The sequence below is a fragment of the Galeopterus variegatus genome, unplaced genomic scaffold, assembly GCF_000696425.1.
Source record: "Galeopterus variegatus unplaced genomic scaffold, G_variegatus-3.0.2 Scaffold2351, whole genome shotgun sequence".
Classification (NCBI taxonomy): domain Eukaryota; kingdom Metazoa; phylum Chordata; class Mammalia; order Dermoptera; family Cynocephalidae; genus Galeopterus; species Galeopterus variegatus.
The window spans coordinates 236,459-259,138 of NW_007728462.1; the positions used below are offsets into that span (position 1 = coordinate 236,459).

Here is a 22,680-nt window from a genome sequence, read left to right on the forward strand (position 1 = left end):
GGACCGCAACACTCAGTGTTGCGCCCGTACCGGACCGGGACCGGCTACGGGATCGCCACCCTCGGCATTGCCCCCGCTCCTCGCTCAGCCAGTGAGCGGCCGGTCTGTATGTGGGATCTGAACCCTAGGCGGGAGCACCACCGCGCTTCCCAAGCGGCGTGCTGTAGCAGTGCGCCACCGGGCCGGCCCAGGCAGTTTTAATATCCACAGTTGAATTCAATTAAAAAACAAAACAATAACCATGAATACAAGCACATGAGGGAACATTTTAAATGCTCAGGTATACTAGAATTTTCTTTTTTAACAGTGATTGAAATAAGTGGACCTCTGGCCGGGGTTTTGAAATAATTTTATCATAAAGAAACTGTCAATGTGTGATTTGACCTTTATTATTAAAAAGGCAGACAGTAGATAAGACATCTTAAGAGAGTGGCACGCTTTTGTACCTATTCTCTTGCCCAGACTAAAATCCATTTTGGCTTCCAAGAAAATGACAACAGACCAGCACTACTCTGGTTGTCTCAAATGTCATGTCTGACGTTTCCTCTTGCAAGGAGGTAAACTATAACTCACCTAACATTTGATAACAATCTGGGAAAAGTTTTGGAGCATTCACCATCTTCCCAAATAACATACTTCTTTAGCATACACAGGAAGATGAATTGAGAAGCTACCTGAACCCTAAGCCAAATGTAACTAGACGTGGTGTTACAATGAAGGCTATGGAGTTAGCCAGACCTCAGATTCCTGCTTTCTCACTTCTGTCTCAACCTATTGTCCCTGACCATGTAGTTTCCTCATCTCCAAAACAGAGATGATATGAATACTGTCACTTAAGGTTGTGTGAAGAATTAAATTGTTAACATAGCACCTGGCACACAGCAAGACTTTGGGGAGACACAGGTCAAAGGATACAAAGAAGCAGTTAAGCAGGATGAACAAATCTCAAGATCTAATGTACAACACAAGGACACATTTAATAATATTGTATTTAGGATTTTGCTAAGAGTATATGTTAGATGCTTTTGCCACAAAAAAGATGGGTAACTACGTGAGACAATGGATATGTTAATTTGCATGAATACAGTAACCATTTCACTATCTATATGTATATCAAAACACCATGTTGTACACCTTAATATATACAATCCAATTTTTAAAAAATGCACAGCTGGTGGAAAAAGAAAATCAAAATGGGGCTCCTTGGGTGGGCATAAGTGAAACCAAACCACCACTTGCACCAGCATTCCAGGTGTGCAAACCCCTCTGTAGCTCTTCTAAGCAAACAGCCCACTCCTGTGAACACTGATGTTGTCTTATTTCCAGCACACCCCTGAAGGCAAGGGGCTCCTGCTGTCTCACAGAGGAAGTCCTAGGTATGTGGAGGGAGAAGCCAGATACATGGCCTTTCAACACAAAGTGAGGAACCCAGGGGGTGGGGGTGGGGGTGGGGATGAGGAGAGGTGGAGATGGCAAAAGGTTCCAGTTGAAAAACATAGCCTTTTTCTTGTTTGAGGCCGGTACTACCTCCCCAGCTCACCAAAGCTCCTGTGCAGCTCACTTTCCACACCTGGAAAGTGTTGCCAAAAGCCAAGCAAAAACACAGACAAGAGCTACCCTGTGCCAAACATGTGCATAGGCCAGGCATGGCACCAGCACCTTTACATTTCATGCTCATAACCATAATTATCCCCATTCTACATACGGGGAGACTGAGGCTCTGAAGTGTCAAGTAACTCACTTAGGTCATACAGAGCATGAGTTGCAGAGGCTGGTTCGCTCTCGGGTCTGACACCAGAGCCCCGTGTTCTCTCTCCCCACCGTACTCTCTGCCTAGGCCACCAGTGTGTGAACAGCTCTATCTTACTGCACCTCCAAAACTCCCTTTGTTCTAAGCACACGGCCTGGCCCAGACGCAGCATCCAATAAACGTGTGCTAAACTGAATACAGGGCAGAGAAGCTTTCAGAAATGGATAAGTTTACACCTCTAGGAGATGTCCTTCCTCCACTGTGAAATGAGGACACTAGTTATTAGTAAACATATGAACATACCTAGTTTGCTCTGTGTTGCTGCATTTTTCTTGGTTTTTAGTTTCACCAGACCAAAATGAATAAATAAGCTTCCTCTCCTTCCCTTCCTCCCCCCCACACAGCAAAAGGGATGAAATGTACTTACGCTAGGCAATACCACCTCTTACAAACACTGGAGACTTTTAGCAAATCAGGGAGACATAAACAGGAAAAGATCCCCAGGAGTAGCTCATCTGGAAGGGAGTCCCATGAAACACCTTTGAGGAGAAAGAAAAATCTGTTTACTCATCGTCATTCTTTTTTCCATATCAAGTCTATTGAGTCTTTTCAAGCATGTAAGTGATACACGACATTTAGCTCAGAAGAGGAATTTAACACTAATTGAATTGCTCATCCTTACAATTATTTTTCTGTTCAGTCCACTGTCTACATAGCCTGAAGTGATGAGCACCACACTTTCTCAGCAAATGAGAAAAGAGAAAACCAAGGATACTTTTCACATCATTCTTCAGCTTCAGTCTTCAAGCACAAACACAGACAAGGGTTTTTTTAGCTGCAGCCAGCTAATCGTAGGCAAGGGTGTGATATTAACAGTGGAACAGAGCAAGTCCCCACCCTCTCGAGTGTCTCCAATGATGTCTAAAATATTGTGATGCTTTTGGTCACTAAGGAAGGTCATTTCTCTCTGTTGTGAACTCAGTGGTGACCCTACTTAAAAGGCAGACAGAGCTTCCTCCCCCTTCTTTCAGGTTTATAGAAAGGACACTGAAGTCAATTAACTAAAACAGCAACATCAACATCAAAAGGGTGCTCTTGTTTCTTAATTCAACAGATATTACTGCATCCCTACTATGGTGCCAGGTATCATTTTAGGTGGTGGAGAAAAGAGCAGTATATGAGACAGATAAAATACTTTACCTTCATGAAACTTACATTATAGTGAGGGGGAGCCGACAATCACACATAAAAAAACCAAGTAAATTATGTGATATGTTAAAATTGATTAGTGCTATGAAAACTAAGCAGGGTAAAGGAAAGAATGGAGAGTTTATGGATGGGTGTTATGAGTCTGAACACAGTAGTCAGGGAAGACCTTACTGAAATGGTGATCACTGAGCAAAGGCTTGAACAAAGTGAGGGAGTGAGCCCTGGAGTGTGTTCTAGGCACAGGGAACAGCATGTCTGTTCTGAGGAACAGCAAGGAGGCCAGAGTAGAAGAGCAGAGGGAGCAAGGGGGATGGTAGAAGACGAAATCAGAGAGGTGAGGGACCTGTTTTCCACATCATGATAAGGCCTTTGGCTTTGACTCTGAATTTGATGAGAAGCCACTAGAGGAACAGCATAGGAATGACAGAATCTCACAAGTTTTAAAAGGATCACTCTGGGGCCCAGCCCGTGGCGCACTCGGGAGAGTGCAGTGCGGCCGGTCTCAAAAAGGACAAAAAAAAAAAAGGATCACTCTGGCTCCTGTGCTCAGAATAGACTGGAGTGGGAGAAAGATGGATGCAGGAAGACCAACTTTCTCTGTCTTACAAAAGCTTTCTCTAAATAGCTATTCAACAAGTATCAAACTCTTACATATGTGCTAAGGGCCAAATGTGTCCCCCAAAAGTTCATGTATTGGAAACTTGATCTCCATTGTGACAGCATTAAGAGGGTGGGAAATCCAATTATGGTATTTGAAAGGTGGGGCCTTGAAGAGATGATTGGATTGCGAGGACTGTGCCCTTGTGAATAAATGGATCCATTCATGAAGTAATGGGTTATCACAGGTGTGGTTCTGATGACTTTATAAGGACAGCCGGTGAGAAGGTTGGCTCTCTTCCTCAGCCCATTTCTTTCACCATATGACACCCTGAGTTGCGTTAGAGTCACCATCCAGAAGAAGGCCTTCATCAGATGTGTTCCCTAGACTTAGACTTCCCAGCCTCCAAAAACTGTAAGAAATAAACCTTATTTTCTTTATATATTACCTAGTTTCAGATATTCTGTTATAAGCAACAGAAACGGACTAATACAGTATGAAGGTAGATAATGAGCCCATAAGATCAGGATGATATGACAGTGGCCAAGAAGGAAATGAGCACACGTCAAAGAAATAACAAAAGGGAGGGAGGAATCAGTAAAGGGACATGAAAATCAACTACATTGTATACTGATTGAAAGAAAAAGAAAAAGAAATAACGACAGAGTGGTTAGTGAGTTCAGTAACTGCCTTTCCCATCTTTCTACCTCTAATCGACCTTCCACACCAATTCTGGTGACATCCTCTCTCCCAACTCCCATTTAAAAGGTACCAGTATTTACTGAACACGGACATCATACCAGGCACCATGTAAGTGGGTTTCAGGACAAAATTAGGAAGGCCACTGGGGAGGGTGACAAATTCCACAGCTACTGCCTCTAAGCAGTATCCCAGGCAGCCTGAAACAATCATGCCATTCCCTCAATTAGAACCCCACAAATACTTAGCCTAAAGGCCACGCTGCTTAGCATGAAATTCAAAGCTTTCATGCCAGAGTCCAACTCATCTTTCCAGGCTTGTTATCTAGAAATATGTTCCAGCCATTTGGAGCTTGCTATAATTCTTAGAATGAGCCATTCTGTGTCACATCTCAATGCCTCTGTACAAGCTGTGCCCTCCCTTGACTGCTGTTCATTTAAAATCAAATTGCTATTAAAGCCCTAACTCCTACGGAAGGCCTCCCACGATACCATCAAGAACAGGTCACTTACGTGCCATAATTTCATTGTTTACTTACTCATCTGTCTAGGACTCCACAGGCCACAAGTTCTTGAGAACAGAAACCTGATTTTTTTTTTTTTTTATAATCTTTGTATTTCCAGGAACTCTGTCTAGGACTCCACAGGCCACAAGTTCTTGAGAACAGAAACCTGATTTTTTTTTTTTTTTTTTTATAATCTTTGTATTTCCAGGAACTAGCACAAAGTCTGACACATTCATCCATTCACGTATTTATTGACCATATACTACATGCTAAGGTCTGTTTTAGGTTCTAGGGATACAAAGATAAAGCACGATAATGACCTTTATTGTGTTCAGAGTTTGAGAGACAGACAAATAAACAGGAAACTCCAATAAAGTATCATGATGGGCTACAACAGGGCTTTAGGGTGCTTGCTGTGCAACCTATGGGAGTAGAGCAGTGGTCAGGGAAGCCTTCCCGAAGTGACCTCTTCTCAAGAATGAGTAGGGGATATGCAGTCGCTCAATTAATGACACAATTAAAGGACTGACTGAGGCCCTGAGAGCTCAGGGTAGCAGGGTGAAGACAGACCAACCCTGCTCACCCTGGGAGGCAGCTGGACGTTCCTCAGTGTGGCAGCCATTCTGTCACTGCCACAAAGCTCCTCCAAAGTCAATATGGGCAGAGGACAGAGGTTCTCAAACCAGGCTCCTGCCCTGCTCTCCAAAATGGAAAAAAAGTTAAAAGTTGGACACTTTTCAATATTTTCTCCCATTAATTCTACTTAACTCTCTGACCTCTGCTGCCTCTTGCATATGTAGATCAGATTCTAGTATATGATTTGGCAAAAATTATATACATAGTTATCTCGAATCTAATATGTTGAGATTTTACTGTGATCTGCAAAGACCATCCTGATGCCAGATGCATGACCTCCCTCCCCCAACAAGAACTACTGGACTGAGGAACAAGCACAGCTTTGATAGGAATCCCGGCTATGTTGCCTCCAAGTCTGTGAACTCAGGCAAGTTACTTAATCTCTCTGGGCCTGTTTCTTCATCTGCTGGAATGGAAATGAAAAGATTTATCTTGCAAAGATGTTTAGCGTTAAGATTAAACGATGTATGAGAAAAGATTAAATAATGCAGCAGAGCATCAAAGTTTCTCTTTCTTGCCTCTATTCCTCTCCTTTCCCCATCAAATCCGCATTTTCTTTTCAATGCTACTCTGAATTTTCACTTACAGGCAAACATCCAAGGTCTGAATAGGGTTTGCACAAGGGATGCATGCTGTGATTTATCAAAATTCCATATCCACTCTCTATCTAAGTTTGGGATCTCCAGGAGCAGATCCTGAGCATGTGACTTCAGATCAGATTATTTGGGAAGTGATGCGAGGAAGCACTGGAAAGAGTGGAAAAGAGGGACACAGAAGGGAAGGAAACCAACTTGGAGTAGTTAATAAGCAGTTTACCGCCATGAGTAACTGGGGTTCAAATCTGGGGACTCCAGAAGATCATCTAGAATCCATCCTAGAGCTGTTCCACCCGAGGGCATGAGTGCTGGGGTATTAATTTGTTAACTGTGAGCTCAAAGTTAACTCCCCAGCATTCCTGCCCAAAGAAAGCCCCAAAGCACAGGGTCACAACTACATGCAGGCAAAAGCCTTTGGCATGTCAAGGAATGGTGAACTTCAAGGGCTGAGGACAGGATACTGACAACATCCACTAAAGATTCTTGGAGAAAGGAAATTAGGAAAGCTTGCTGAGAAGTGCAGGGCAGGAGAAATAAATTAATGAATTTGGTGCTTCCTTCTTTATTGGGAAGACATAAGAAATCAGGAACAATTGGAAGAGCAATAGGAGATAGGTAATTAAAGTGCTAGGAGGAAGATTTGGTATAACGATGAATGCAGAGGCCAGCAAGCCCAGGCAAAGAAGCTGTGCATGTAAGAGAGCAGTCCAGGGTCAGGAGGGCTTTGGTGCTAGGAGGAAGATTTGGTATAACGATGAATGCAGAGGCCAGCAAGCCCAGGCAAAGAAGTTGTGCATGTAAGAGAGCAGTCCAGGGTCAGGAGGGCTTTATGCTGCAGCTTCTATCATCACCTCCCCAATTCCTACTTGTCCTCCAGATTTTGGCTAAAATAGCACTTGCTCAGAGAAGTACTTCCACCCAGGTCACCACCACAGCCCCATGCCCAGATGTGCACATCCAGCACCTTACAGAATGCCTGGCACATAACAGGCATTTGACAAATATTTGCTAAATGTATTACACCTTTTACTCCTCCTTCATGCAAACAGTAAATGTGCTAATTCTGTATTAGCGCAACTGGTTAACCTTCATTAACCAATTAACTATGACATAACCACTGCCTAGGACAGAGCCTAGCACTGAATATTAGAAAGTACTCAACCAATATTTCACAAAGGAATGACTGACAACCCAAAGAATAATGTGGCTTTATTTTATATACAGGCAAGACTGTTGGCCTCTTAGGACAGTTCCCTCATTTGTAAAATGACAAGGCTCACCTATGACTCCACTCGCAACAAACATTTGTGGGTGCCAAACTAATGCACTAGTGCTGGGAGCTGGGTATAAGCCACAGCCCCTACCCAACAGCCTCACTGGAAAACAAATAAACAAATACATAACCTAACAATTAAAACTGCCATTTATTGGAAGCCCTAAAAAGTGTCAGGCATTTATTAAAGTACAGTGACTCTAATCTTTGCAGGAGCCTGGTGTACTAAGTATTGTTATCTCTGTTTTACAGATGAGGAAATTTGTCTTAGTAGGGTTAAATAACTTCACCAAGGTAATATCAATCATTAGGTGGCAGAGCTATGAGGCAAACTTGGGTTCATTGTTTCCAAACTCCCATGCCCCAAGGTGATGGTAGTCATAAGTGGAAACGTGACAGCTTGCCAGGTGGCAGAGGGCACTGCAGTAGGGGTATGGTACAGGCAGGGAATGGCATAGCACAACTGGCGCATGGAGGGGACAAGGCCAAAGATGAAAACCCACGGCATGAAGGTAATGTCCTCTACCCGTATACCAGTAGTCTTAAGGAAATGGGAAAAGGGGCTTCAAGAGAAGATACAACTATGACAAAAGGGACAAGAGAGTGAACAGTGGGGAGAGGGAGAAAAATAAAGATGCTGCAAGACATCAGTGGGCTCTCCACCAAATGGAAGGAGCAAAGGCCAAGAAAATGCACAGCCTCAGCTAGCAGCCAAGTACCCAGGGCTCCACTCAGTCGACCACAAGATGACACCGATTCTAGGGCCCCCGTGTGGAGGTGCCACAGCCTGAAATTGGCTGCTGTCCCAGCAGATGGGGCAGAAGTCTGTCTTCAATAGCTCTTCCAGTGGCTGGCATCCAGGCTGTGATACGCTTAATCTAATTTTACTTGCCATATTTGATTCTCTAAACATCAGCCATCTGTTTCCTGGATTCCTGACTACACTGCTGCCTGGTCTGTTTGCCGAGAGCGGAAGGGAAAATCCAGAGGTCTTTTGTCCATTTGCCTCTACTAAACCCACCAGGGCTGCATACCAGCCCCACATTAAGGGAAATAATTATTAAGCCCGAGACCTCCGGTTTCCAACGACATGGACAGCAGGTAAACATTTCAGAGCCAGGAAAGGGTGAAAACTGGCCGAGTCAGCAAGTCTGCTAGTGATCACCCTTACCCACCAGTGTTTCCACTTATTCCTCAGGTGCAAACCCAGCTTCCCACTTTTGTAATCTTCTCACTTTCCATGCTTCTCAAACTCCTCTGGGAAGCAGGGCTTGTTGGAGCCTTTTCTGTGCATTAGATCTGTGCACTAGAATGTGCTAACTCAGATTCATTTCTCAGAACATCACCTACACTCACATTCAAATTGAAAATCCAAAGTAATCCTAACCATAACAAAAATTCTCACTTGTAAAATTGCTCCTCTCTTTAAGCATGGATAATCAATTTATAATTGCAGGAGAAGCAGGCACCGAGGAGGCCCTGGTTTTCACACCACTGTTTTTTTTTTTTCTCAGGTCGAGGGGCACTTGTCTCATGATTGCTTTTGTTGGCTTGAGCAGCAACACCCCACACTTCCTTTCTGGGGAACTACAAACAGATTTTGCCATCCCAGATGAGTTCTCCTTCCTCTTCCCACAAACCATGAGAAAACAAGAGACTGTGCCAGCTTTTGGTATTTTCTTTTTTTTCTTGGCTAGGTGGGCAAAACTGAAAAAAACAAAACACAGCTTAACTAAACAGGGTCCCCAGTGTACACCTCAACCCCACAACCCTTTATTTCTATGAAAGACTTGCTTACCACTGGGGTGTGGGAGGAGTAATGAAGAAACAATGGAAACTGGGATTTAGGGAATAAGGTACAGTATGAGTCCTGTGAGAGCAGGTCTTTTGTCTGTTATGTTCAGTGCTGTATTCCTAATTCTCAATAACTATTTGCTGAAGGAGTAAATGAATGAAAGGAAGCTACAGAACATAGAAAGATGACAGGAGGGTTTCTTAAAGGCTTTCACAGAGCTGGGATTTAGGAACTATAGGCTGAGATTCATTGATGGGTAGTGAAATCAATTTAGTGAATTTGAGTAGCCTTTTTTTTTTTAAAAAAGAAAAAAGATTGGACTAGAACAGAATAGAAAATAACTTAGCAGAAATATCGTTTTGTGAAACTTTTGCTTCAGATACACACCCAGGACTGCAATGTAGATATATTTCTTACTAGTTAAGAAAAGTTTGCCTGGGGGTATTAAAAGGCAGATTCCAAGGCTCAAGCCAGGACTTATTGGATCAGAATCTCAGGAATTTTGCACTTTGAACACGTTTCTTGGGGATTCTGATATACTCTAAGCTTCAGAGTCTGCAGTCTGAGAACCACTGTAGAGTCTGGAATTTCAAGCAGTTTAACAGCCGTGGAAGAGCTGATCAACAAATCAGCTCAATAGCATTTTCATGGCCATCACCACGTTAAAGTGTGGGGGACAGGCATTTAATGACCATTAATAAAAGCCACTGTTCTTTTTCCTCCCATTACTAACCCGCTGCCAGGCTGTTTGCTCCCAACTCTTTCCATACACTCATCCCAAGGGCCAATCAGACCTGTTCTGATTCAGGCTGGCCACATTGCTTTTATCCTCCAACATATACAGATGAAGAGGATTTAGTCGCCAGATGTGAGAATGAATTGGGTATGACAGGGAGAGACTGCTGAGCAGAGAACCAATAAAAACTCACAGCCTGGGGCCAGTCATCGGATATCTATGTACAGCAGGTGTGGCCTGTTCTACCCTAATCCTGGCACAGCCATTAGCCACCTGTCCTGACAACTGCAGACAAAACTTTCTGGAATGATGATCCAGCTATACTGGAGGCCCAGGCTTCCGGAGACCCACTGGGAATCCTCTACACCAGCTGTCCCTCATCCTGGATCACTGTGTCCACCCTCCCCCCCACCCCCCTGCACTGATTAACCAATCTATACAGTGTATAAGTCCATGCACATACAGATACATGTATACCATTGGTTTCCTTTTGTGCTTCTCTTTTAGATAATAACAAACACAAGTTACTATTTTTTCTCTCTCACTTCAGACATATTTTTTTTAAGTCAATTTTAACAATCTGGACTTGTTGATTGGATCATTTTTAGATTCTTCTGTCTTTCCTCAGAAACCCCACTTTTGCTGAGTGGAAGGAAGGAAGACCGTCCACATCCCCCTAAATGGAATCACCATGGGAGGAACCCTTCTGCCTCTGGGAAGCTTCCGGTCAATTTTGCACAGGGAATCCCTCCCTCTGGCCCCCTAAAGTACTCACTGCCTGAGCTACTCCTCTGTTGCTAGTCTACGAGAGCACTTCAAAAAGTTCATGGAAAAAGAGAATTAAAAGATAATACAAATCTTTCCATGAACTTTTTGAAGTATCCTTGTATTAGCCACCACGTACTGCTGTGTGTGAGCTGCTCTTATGTTCTGTCTCTTCTCAACCTGACTTGCAAATTCCTCGGAGACAGCAACTATCCTCAACTTCTGTCTTGTTCCCACAGTGCCTTACTTAAAAAATGTCTTTTTAATTTACATCATGTTTGTGAATTTGGGGTCATGCAGCACTCACATTCCATGCCAAAAGCTATATCGGCAGTGGACAAGTTAATCAAAATCTGTCATCTCAGCAGGAAGCATCTTTCACCACATTTGGTTGGTCAACACTAAACTGCTAGTGCTACATGCCAGACACTAAAAATAGCAGTAACACTAAATTTTGAAGAAAAAAAATTGTATACCAATAGGGTCAAACTACCAGTATTAAGGATAAAAGACAAAGTCAACTAGGCTCTCAAATGGGATGGGTGTCAGAAAATTTGCTGACCAATATTAATTGGGATTACTATTGAGGTTTTGTGCCAGCAGCATAAGAGCTTTCCATACACTCTTCATTTAATCTTCACAACTAACCTACAAAGTGGTATCATCATTCCCTTGCACAGGCAAAGAAACTAAGGCACTGAGAGCTCAAACAACTTTCCAAGGTTGGTAAACTGCAGAATAAGAATTCAAACCCAGATTTGTCTGACTTCCCCACAACCCTATACTGCCTCTGTAATTAATCCAACTCCTTATGTGGGTTCCTGGACCATAAGTTGGAGAAGGTTCTCTTCCCTAAAGAAAGAATAAAAAACAAACAGAAAACATCAAAGGTTTTTAAAAGCAACTAAGCAACCAATCCATCAACACTTCTTCACAGAAAGCCAGACAGGAGAACTTAGGAATATACTGATTTACCTTGGCTTTGCATTCTTCATCTTTATTTTAATCTGTCTCTTCTCCATCATTACCCTCCCCATTCAGTTTAGACAGTCATCACCTCTTCTATAGACAATTTCAACAGCCTCCTAATTCCATTGACTCTAATGTCAGAATATATCCAGAATCTGACCACTGCTTATCACCCCTCCCACACCTAACAAGTCTCCCAGCTTCTACCCTCAACCCCCTACATTTAGTTTCAACACATCAGTGAGTCCTTTTAAAAGGTTAAATCAAGTCACAACTCTGCTCAATACCACCTCTAGCCTGATCTCCCCATATTCTTCCTTTTGTTCATTCCACTCTTGATATATGGCTTCCCTGTTGTTCCCTGAACAAACATGACATTCTTCTGCCCCAGGGTCTTTGCACTGGCTGTTCCTTCTGCTCGGGGCTCTTTTCTCCAGCATATTTGCATACTTGCCCCTTTATGCCTTTGATTGAAGGTCACTGAACAATTGAGGCTTTCCTTCCATATCCTGTTTAAAATTGCAATCTATCTTCCCACCCAGAACTTCCACTCCCTCTTGACTTGCTCTAATTTTTGTTTTTAGCCATAGCACTGTCATCTTCTATACTACATAAAATATTTATTATGCTTATTGTATTATCTCACCAGAATGAAAGCTCCAGTTTATATTTTGCTTACTGCTATATCCCTAGCATCTAGAACAAAGCCTAGCACATAGTATGTGCTCAGCAAATATTTGATGAATTACTGTTTTAAATGAGTTTCTAGCAAGAAAAACTGAAAACCCCAGGTAAATGCACTATATTTACTCTATGGCTTTGAGTAATTCAGGGCTCTGATCTACTCTGGGAAGCACTCATTTGCCTGCTTGAGAAACTAGGGAATGGGGAGCTGTTAAGCGGAGAATGAAGGCTGGCTGGTTAGCTCACATGGTTAGAGCGTGGAACTGATAACACCAAGGTCAAGGGTTTGGATCCCATACCAGCCAACCGCCAAAAAAAAAAAGTGGGGGGCGGGGAATGATATGGTGGGTTCTACATTTCAGTTAATCCACTCTAGCTCTGGAGGATGGATCTGAAGAGGAAAAGGCTGGAATTATGAGTCCATTCCAACAGTTCAGGTAAGAGATGATGACAGCTTGAGAAATATTTATTATAGGAGATGATGACAGCTTGAGAAATATTTATTAGGCAAGAGAGAAAGACCTGATGATTGATTGGATGTTGGGGGACAGTGTGAATCTGATTGACTCTCAGGTTTTTGGGGGTGACCAAGTACTGACAGCAGTAATGAAAAAAGAACATACCAGGAGAAGTCCATTTGGGAGTGGACCTGGGGAGATAACTCTCTTCCACTTAGTTTAACCTTCACTTTAACAGTCCATTGACAAATAAGTAAAGTGATTAAGGCCAAAAGCTCACCCAGGGGTACAAAGCAGCAGATTATAAGCCAAAGGAATCCTACAAAAAGATTACTACGTTCCCATTTATCGGTGGCACTGATCTGGCCTTTGAGCAGGCAGATTACCTTCTAAGGCAAAAGGCAGGAAGCTAGCTGGTTAGCTCAGTTGGTCAAGGATTGGATCCCATACCGGCCAGCCGCCAAAAAAAAAGGCAGGAATGTACTCTACCGGTTAAAATTTTCGAGTCTATTGTGCACCAAAAGATATACGAGGGTACTTCAAAAAGTTCATGGTATAAATAAAAGATAATATGAATTTTTCCACGAACTTCTTGAAGGCCCCTAGTATACCTATCAAGATTCCTATAGACTCCAATAACAACGACACGCCCCATTTCATTGGAAAATAGCTTCGGAATTAGGAAATTTTAAAAGGACCCATCCTATGATCCCCGAATAAAGATTTACCAACGAAATTGTTCAATCCACCCATTACATAACTGACAGTTTTACCTTCATACCTTACCTGGAAAGTTCTCTCGATTTAGCTTAGGTCTGCGGACGATCACAAAGTCTTTGTCATTCCCTTTGCTCTTCAGCCGCTTCCGTGGAGGGCTCTGCGGATGGCTTAGGTTTGAGAGCAGTTCCTGGGGAATGTTCTCACTGTCCACCTCCTCCTTTTCCAGGGTGGAGACCCCCATGCCCGACAGCAGTTCAGAAGTCTTGCTGGAATCCCATCCCCACGTGAAGCTGGTGCTAACGTTGCTACTCTGGTCTGGAATCTCCTGGAGGTGTTTCCTGCAGAAGTGCACAATACCCCCCGTTCCTTTCGAAAACACATTCATAAGTAATTCCAAGGTAGGCATAAAAGAAGCTACAAGTTATGCATTGTAGAAAACTTTCACGGCAGTATTTTTTACGTGCGTGCAGCGAGTACCCAAGAATGAAAGAAAAAATAACCAAACAAATCGAAAAGGCTGCATGATTTACGATAATGCAGAAGGCCTCAAGAATTTCTTCCAGTGGAGGGAAGAGACAAGGAAAGAGGTAGGGCAATGATATAGTGATTGAAAATGATAGCAGGAAAGCCCAATTAGGGAAGCCCAATAAAACCGCACGCTGATGCCCGCACTAAAGCATGCATCCATCCACACCATCCCCAGGAAGGGGCTAAGCAACCACTCCTAACAGCATTAGTAACAATATTATTAAATTGTAACATTCAAGGCCTAAAAGAATTAAGACGGTTCATTCATGCTCTGCCCCTTTCTGCAATCGGTCTACCTGTGCATGGCGTCCACAGGTTCTGGAGTTTTAAATACGTGCATTAATTGAAAAGCTGCCCGCCTCCAGGATTCCCGCTTTGTCGCGCGGGGCGTGCGACGTGCGGCTCCGGCCCCCAGCAGCTAGACCCGCGAACTCTAGCAACGTTCTTTCCCCGCCGCGCGCGCAGGGCTCTTCTGCCCGCTCTCCTCCACGGCCGCCTTCTGCAGCCCGGCAGCCTGCTGGGACTTGTAGTTCCTGTCCTGACGAGTAGGCCGACTCGCCATTACTTCCTTCCCTTGCAACTTTGCCCGCCTTCACGATACCCACAAGCCCCCGCGGGTGCGGGCCTGGACCGCCCACGGGGTAGGCGGGGAAGCGGAAGTGGGCGGTGCTTCGGCTGACTGGGAAATGTCAGCCGCTTGACTGGACGGGTTTTCGTCTCCTGGGAGCCCGCAGGCCTTCTGGTGACCGCCACCGCTGTCGCCTGCGAGTGTGGGTCCCAGACCTTGGACGGCTGTGGCGGACGCGGAGTTTCCCGGTCCCTTCCAGACGCTGTCTGGCGAGATCGGACGGTGAGCCTCAGCGGGAGCGCGTGAGGTACTTTGGGTCTGGGGTCCGTGGCTAGGCGCCGGCGTTGATAGAGGGGACCCGGGAGACCCGAGCGGCCGTCGCCGCCGCGGGGCCCACGTCCCTGGCCGCTGAGTGGAAGCCGTAGGCCGGCCGCCGGCCAGGTGAGAGGCTGCGAGCCGCGGGCGTCACACCTGCTCCTCCCTTTGCCAGAAAGCTTCCTCCACCGCGGAGAGGGTGGCCCTTAGGATGGTGTCTGTAGACAGGATCCTCCCCGCATCTGTAAAATAGGCACGACGACAACGACATACAGGCTTGGAGTAAGGGTCAAATCAGATGACGCGCGTGAAAGCGTTTTGTAAGCTAAAGCGCAGTTCGAACGAGAGGCGGTGGTTTAATTTTAGGGGAGCAGAAGACCCGAGTGGTTCCTGTGTGCTGTGGGAAAGCTGAGCATGGCCTTGCAGCCTTGACAAGTCTCATAAATGCTAGCATAGGAATAAATAAGGTGACTGTTATGTTTGCAAACGCTTTACTGGTGCAACCTAAGGGGCCATCAGCAAAGCCATTTGATTGCTCTCGCTCAGCCGGCTGCGTCCTTTAGCATGTGTGAGCAGGAAGCTGCTTTTAGCCTGTCTCTGTCGAGAAGAGTTTGGGGGGCGGTTAGAGTCAGGAGCGTGCCATATTCCAGGTAGGATGACCATGCGAAAACCATATAGTGATGTGCGAACTATAAACAACTGTGTGTACAACTGTGACCCTAGGAAAACAGTGGAAGAGGGAAAAGGGATGAATTCCAACCCTAATAAAAATAAAGAGGATTTGTAAAGTTGAGAAGTAAGCAGGCCAGCTTTCTCCCATATTAGAATATTTGTTCAGTATGCTGTATGACATATATCGTATATCTTTGAAAAAATGACTCGTTCTGTAGTAGACTTAAACCTCCCTTGCCCCGGGTATGTGCTTGTTACAGGCTTGGTCCTTAGCCAAAGTGAACTACCTCTTGACAGGAGGGAATTCAGGAACCTTTAGTTTGTTCTTGAAAGTAGGTGGGATTGGTGTAAAGGCATCTAGTCACAAATTGATTTTGACTGAAACTAGGTCAAGAATACTAGGTTGAGTGTTCACAACTTATTAAACTAATGTTATTGTATGGGAAATATTTTAAAGTACAGTCTCTTGATTTTTTTATATAGTTACCTTTATGTTACTTTGGCTGAGGAGGAAGCAGTTGCCTTTGTTGAGTCTACGTCCTTTCCCTTAAGATTGCAACTCATTAGAGAAAATATGTTTAACAAAAAAAAATTATAATTTCCTTTAGGAAAGAAGGTAAACAAGACAGAGGGAGTTTGCAAGCTCATAGAGGAGAAAGGATAAACGAAAGAAAATATTTAAAATGCCATGATGAGAATAAACAGTTTTGAGATACAAAGTAATTGAGAGAGGCCACTTTAGATATAGATGTCATAGACAGGGAGGTCTAATAGATGAGATGAATCTAAGTTCATAGATGAGAAATATCCTTGTTCAGTCTCGGGTTTAGCTAAGAGTCCCCTGAGAACTAGAATACAGTACTTACAGTATCTGGTTTACTGGACACAAGGTCCTCTCTAGGATTTCAGGGAGAGTCTGTCAATTTTGAATGTCAGTCTTCTAATACTATAATAGATATTTCACTGTCAGTTTGCCCTGGTGACAGAAATGCTTCAGCTTGCTAATATGGTCATAATTTTTTTTCTATTCACTTTCCTTCTAAGCATGCTGTTCTCTTAATATGGTAAGTAGAAGTTTAAACTGGTACATGTGATTCTTTTTAATATAAGGTATTGTGTCCATTGAAGACTTGAGATTGCTAGCTACATAAAGATTACTGTCTGGTCTCTTAGAGAACTGCATTATGATTGCTACTGATGTAGGGTGTTTTATTTTCCCAGTTTAATCTTACTCAGAACACCTCATGTTCCATTCTAATAAGAGAGATATACCATATTTTTAGAACTAAAATTACTAGATCAGTATCTAGGACAAAATAATCACTTTTTTTATTACTGCAAATGACATTAGGGAGAGTAATTTCTGGTACTTATTGGAAGCTTCAGATAGAATACAAAGTGACTTCATAAATTGAGAAAGTGTTTACCATATAACATGAGATGCTTGGGAGAGGCAAGAGCAATGCCATTTATGCAGAGTCAAAACCACAGCATAGTTACAAGGTGATCAATATTATCAGGGCACAGAAGAGGCCAGAAAGGACTGGCAATCATGTTGACTACAAAGTATGTATATATTACACTTATATATTATTATAATCACTGATTATATATATATATATATATATGTATATATATATAATGTATATATACAATCAGTGGTTATATTGGTGTAATTTTTGGAAATTAAATATGACAAAAGAGATTCTATTTAAATAGAAGGGTGATGTGCATTTTCTTTAGTTCCATCATAACATGAAGTAAATCTTAAAATTCCTTTAGTTTTTTCTTTTGTTATTTAGCTTAGTGTAACAATTACATAGCAAGAAGTTTCTATCTGCCAAATCAAATTTCAAAAGGATCCTTCCCCTTGATTAATTTTAAAGTAGATCTTTAATTCTCTGCAGTTTAATACTTTGTGATGAACAGATTGGGGCAAGAACAAAAGAGTGCTAATTTGCTCTGTTTTCTTTTCTACTTTTCCCATGTAGATTAGAGTCATATATTACCCCTAAATTAAGTAATGGCCATATTACCTTCAAGTTAAAAAGTTTTAGCTAAATTCTATATAAAACATGACTTCCTTAGCATTCTATATATATCTAAAAGCATAATAGGAAAATGTTTCTAATTTCACTATGAAGACTGAACAAAAGAAATTTAAACAATTTAAATTGCATTTAGAAAATATGTCTGGATTAGAGAAGAGACATATAATTGTGATCCAGGCTCTATAGTCAGGATGCCTCAGTTTGAGTTCCAGCTTTGCCACTCACTAGCTGTGGGAACTTGTACAAATTACTTACCTTTTCTGTGATGTTTTCTCCTCTATTAAGCAAGGATATTAATAGTCCTTTCTTACTAGGTTGAGAGGTGTGACTCAATAAAGCATGGAAGATACTAGCACAGTGCTTAGAATATAGTAAATACACATCAAATGTTAGCTATTCCTTTTTTAAAAATTGTTTCATTATTAGGAAGGATTCTAAGGATTATTCTCTGTCAAGATAAGTCTTGAAATTTCTATACCTGAAATCTTTAAGAATTCATTAAAATTTCAGTTGTTACCTCTCCCTTTCATACCTTACCAAAGGTGAAACTGTATGTGTCACTCTGTCTTTGGAGAGGCTTGTCAAACTTTGGAATTCAGGTTACTTGGTTGGCTTGCCAGCTCAACTCTTGGATGGCTTAAAAAAATATTATGACTTTTTCTCATTTTTAGAGTGGAAGTGACAATTTCTTGTGGTATTCTGTGTCCTAACCTGAACTCTCTCTATACTTGAAATCTTTAAATATGGGAATAATGATTATATTTGGAAGATATACATTTTGATTGCCAGTAAAGAATTGTTGACTTTTCTTCGTTCACGTCTAGTTCTGGGTCTTTCGATATTTCATTATTGGGATCTTGCATTGTCTCCTAGTTTTTATTATTTAATATATCTGAGTAAAGATACATATTTAAGTTAGTACTATCTGATTGTGATGAATCATTAAGTTCTAGTTGGAAATTTTTCAATCAGTTTCAGAATCTTTGGTTTTGACAAAATTTGTGTCCGTTTTTTGTCTGTGTTCTCCTTATCAATTGCTACCAATTCTTTCTCTCTCTCTCTTTTTTAAACATTTGGGATTCTTCAGATTCCAAAATTATCTTAACCTCTAAAGTTTCTACTCAATGTGTGTTTAGCCTGAAGAACCACTATTAGCCAAAGAATATTAGGGAACAGTACTGCAAATCAGTAACATTAGCAAACTCATTATGAAACCATTATGAAGGCATTTGAAAGTAGTATTGAATATTATCTTGATTGGAAAAAGACTCAGTCAGATTGTAAATGTTTAAGATTTTTGGAACTGATATTTTGAAGGGTTATTAGTATGCCTACATATCAGGCACTAAAATTCGATAGAATGAATGAATTGGCATTTTGATTTTGAGTAAATTCAACTTTTGCTGCTGTGATGTTAATGCCAGCTATGATAGCGTTAAGTCTCCTTTTTGTTTTTAATCACATGAAACTGAATTTTGATTTGTTTCCCAATTTTAGCATAATCATTATCATCTTCTCCTTCTCCCCTAAAAGTATTATTTTAATATTTGAAGAATATTATTAGAAGGATCGTTGTTATGGTCGGAGGCCTACTTCTCTTTTTGTCCTTGAAAAAATTTTTGCAAATCTGCCTATAGTTACAGTTCAGCAAATAATCTAGAATAGCCCACCTCCATTTTGATCATATGCCTAGAAAAATGGCATTGTCTTTATATACAACATTGGTGTGTCAAGTGAACCTTCTCAATAGGGCTCTGAGAAGTGTTTAATCTCTTCACAAAAAAACAGCTGAAGGGGTGTTTGGACTACTTTGCAGACTTAGGGAGGTAATCCCAGTTTGTTGAGAGAGGCAAGGGGAGCAATTTCTGTGAGCCAGGCTCATTTCTTGTTTTGTAGGAATATGGGTGGACTCAGGCTGTGGTGTAACTACAGAGGATGAGAAGTGAAAAGCAATTGTTTTCCTTTTTTTAAATTTATTTTTTGAAGAGGGATGGGAGGGGCAGGCAGAGGAGAGAAGACCATTTAGGGTAAAGCTATGCTTTGAGACCATGAGGTAACCTAGGTGTCTTCTGGAAGCACATGATATGAAGGCAGCAGAGATTAGCAACTAGCATTTATTGAGGAACTACTCTGTGCCTGGAACTCTTGTTGTTTTATTTTATATCTCATTTAATTTTCATAGCAACCTGTATGGGATGATTATCCTTGTTTAATAACTTAAATTGCATAAAGTTACACAATTATTAAATAGAGTTGAGATTTGGAACTTAGGTTTGATTTTAGGCACTTAACACCACAGCAAAAATTTTCATTTCCTAGTTGCTATTTTACCTTTGTATCACTACATTGATTTAAAAAAATTTTTAAAGTTACAGAATAATACAGGTTCATTATTAAAAATTAAAAACACACATGTAAGAAAGCACAAAGAAAAAAGTAGAAATCATCTCTTTACTACACTGTGACAACCATTGTTAGCATTTTGATATATATTCTTCCACACACATATGTGTATGTTTCTTGTGTATATTCCCTGAGCCCTTACCTCTATCCCTTTTGACATCTCTTAAGGTGTCTCTCTGGATCTCTCCTTTCTTCTAGGCTGAGGAAATCTGGTGGTCTCGTTTAATCATTGTCTGCAATGGTGTGTTGCTGTTAGGTAGCCTTTGACTAGGGCAAAGATCCCTGCTTCCATCAGTCATGGACAGAGTAGCAGGATTAGTGATTTATGTAACCCTTGTCTGTTTTTCCCAAAAAGGCAATGGGCAATAAATAATGAGACTGGTGGACTTCCTAGACTATTTAGAATAAACATTTAAGTTGTTCTATGTTCTCATATTTTAATAATGCTACGGTGAAAAATAGTATTATAGATAAATCTTTGTTCCCACTTTGGTTTTTCTTTAGAGTAAGTTATTCAAAGAAGAGTTACTAGGACAAAAGGTATATACTTTTTCAAAAGTTTTTGATACATATTGCCAAATTGCTATCCCTTTAGCAGTGAGTTTTTTTATAAGCCAAGCTTGAGTTGTCCAATTTTTACTTTTATTAGATTTTAATTGACAATTATTTTTATGAATTATTATTTAATATACAAATAACTAAATCAGATGGAGAATAAGGCACCCTTAGATTTCAACAGAAAATTATTCAGTTGAAATAACCAAAACCAGCTATAGGAATTTATAAGGAACCTTGGAAAGAGCTATTTTTCTTGGCTGTGAAAAACAACTTCTTACTTAAATTAAGGTACAAGGTCAAAGATATGAACTTCAAAACTATTATTTTTTCATCTCAGGTTATACAAACCCTAATTTTTATCTCCAATTTCATAGGACCACTAGTCCTAACCTGTGTCATAACAACTCAACAGAGTCCAGCCTAAAGAGAAGTAGACGGTGTGGTAAACAGAATAAAAGACCCCCAAGGATGTCTATACCCTAATCTTTGAAACCATTAAATATGGTTAGATTATCCAGGTGGGCCCAGAGTAATCGGATGAGCCCTGAAAAGCAGAGCTTTCTCCCAGTTGAGGTCAGAAGAGGCAGAGAGATTTCAAACATGAGAAGGATTTGGCAAGCCATTGCTGCCTTTCAAATATACAGATCCACAAACAAAGGGAAAAAAGAGGAAAGTATGTGGGGAAAAAAAAAAAAGTATGTGAGGAGATGGATATGCTAATTTGTTTGACTATAGTAATCATTTCAGTATGTATATGTATATCAAAACATCAGGTTGTACTCCTTAAATGTATTAAAAAAAAAAAGATATACGGGGACTCAGTATGTATATGTATATCAAAACATCAGGTTGTACTCCTTAAATGTATTAAAAAAAAAAAAAGATATATGGGGATCACATGCAAGTACGAGAGAAAGGCCACTAGAGCTAAGGACCTCTGCCAGCTGGCAACTCACAAGGAAACAGTGATCCTCAGTCATGTAACTATAAAGAACGGAATTTTGCCAACAGCTTGAATAAGCTTAGAAATGGATTCTTCTCCAGAGAGGAGTGCAAACCTGTTGATACCTTGATTTCAATCTTGCAAGACCTTAAATAGAAAATTCAGTTGAGCCATGCTGTGCTTGGGCTTCTGATCCACAGAGACTGTGAGATAATACATGGGTGTTGTTTTAAGTCACTATATTTATAGTAATTTGTTACAGCAGCAATAGGAGACTAACAAACTGAGTATGGGAAGAGATGTAACCAAACCATTTATTGCTAGAATAAAGTATTCATAATTCTCTTTATTCATCTACAACCTTTTAAAGTGCTGACTGAATGAGACTGAAAAATTGAGAACCATAGTAAAAAAAAATATTAATAGCTAGTGGCAGGTTTTTGACTGTGATTTTGTTGGTTTATGACCATAATCTTACCACCTGTTGATGTTTTCATAAATTTCACTGTCGTCTCATTTTTCATGCATATTATGTAAAATATGTATATCTAGTTTCTCAATTAATGTTAGGGTAATTTTTTAACGATTTTAAATAATCTTGATCAACGTCATTTCTTATACTTCAGTAATATCCCATCATTTGGCTTTACCATACTTTATTTAGCATTTCTTTGATAATCTCTAATATTCAGTCTTTTTTTCCTGTGATTGTTATATTCCTTGCACTGGACAATTTCAAGTAAATAAATATCTAGTTCAAATCATAAAGGGATTTTCAGATAATTCTGTTACATTTAAACTCACAGTGAATGATGTTTTTTTAAAAGCTAGCTAGATCTTGGGGGCCGGCCAGGTGGCGCACTGCTACAGTGCGCCGCTTGGGAAGCGCTGTGGCGCTCCCGCCAAGGGTTCAGATCCCACATACAGACCGGCTGCTCACTGGCTGAACGAGGTGCGGGAGCAACACCATGAATGATGTTTTTTTAAAAGCTAGCTAGATCTTGGGGGCCGGCCAGGTGGCGCACTGCTACTGTGCGCCGCTTGGGAAGCGCTGCGACGCTCCCGCCAAGGGTTCAGATCCCACATACAGACCGGCCTGGCTGAACGAGGTGCGGGAGCAACACCAAGGGTTGCGATCCCGTAGCCGGTCCCGGTCCAGTACGGGCGCGACACTGAGGGTTGCGATCCGTGGCCGGTCACGAAAAAAAAAAAGAGACAAAAAAAAAAAAAAAAAAAAAAAAAAAAAAAA

General features: G+C 41.3%; 2 protein-coding genes across 6 annotated transcripts in view; one reads left to right on the forward strand and one right to left on the reverse strand.

Annotated features, from left to right (window-relative positions):
• SKP2 (S-phase kinase-associated protein 2, E3 ubiquitin protein ligase) overlaps nt 1-14,447 on the reverse strand; it is a 39,205-nt gene extending 24,758 nt beyond the window's left edge. For 4 of the 5 annotated variants that reach the window (XR_551116.1, XM_008581415.1, XM_008581414.1 and 1 more), the window contains exons 1-3: nt 14,218-14,447; nt 13,460-13,731; nt 2,178-2,289 (exon numbers count right to left, since the gene is read on the reverse strand). Coding sequence is in view for 4 of the 5 variants with exons in the window: in XM_008581415.1 (XP_008579637.1) it covers nt 2,178-2,289; nt 13,460-13,731; nt 14,218-14,261 (428 nt within the window). In the remaining variant the exon portion in view is untranslated. The remainder of the gene's footprint in view (nt 1-2,177; nt 2,290-13,459; nt 13,732-14,217) is intronic. The other variant, XM_008581417.1, reaches the window with a different exon arrangement.
• A 127-nt stretch (nt 14,448-14,574) lies between these two features.
• Nucleotides 14,575-22,680, forward strand: part of LMBRD2 (LMBR1 domain containing 2) — a 39,642-nt gene continuing 31,536 nt past the window's right edge. Inside the window, exon 1 of the mRNA XM_008581418.1 lies at nt 14,575-14,930. The gene's annotated coding sequence lies outside the window, so the exon portion shown is untranslated. The remainder of the gene's footprint in view (nt 14,931-22,680) is intronic.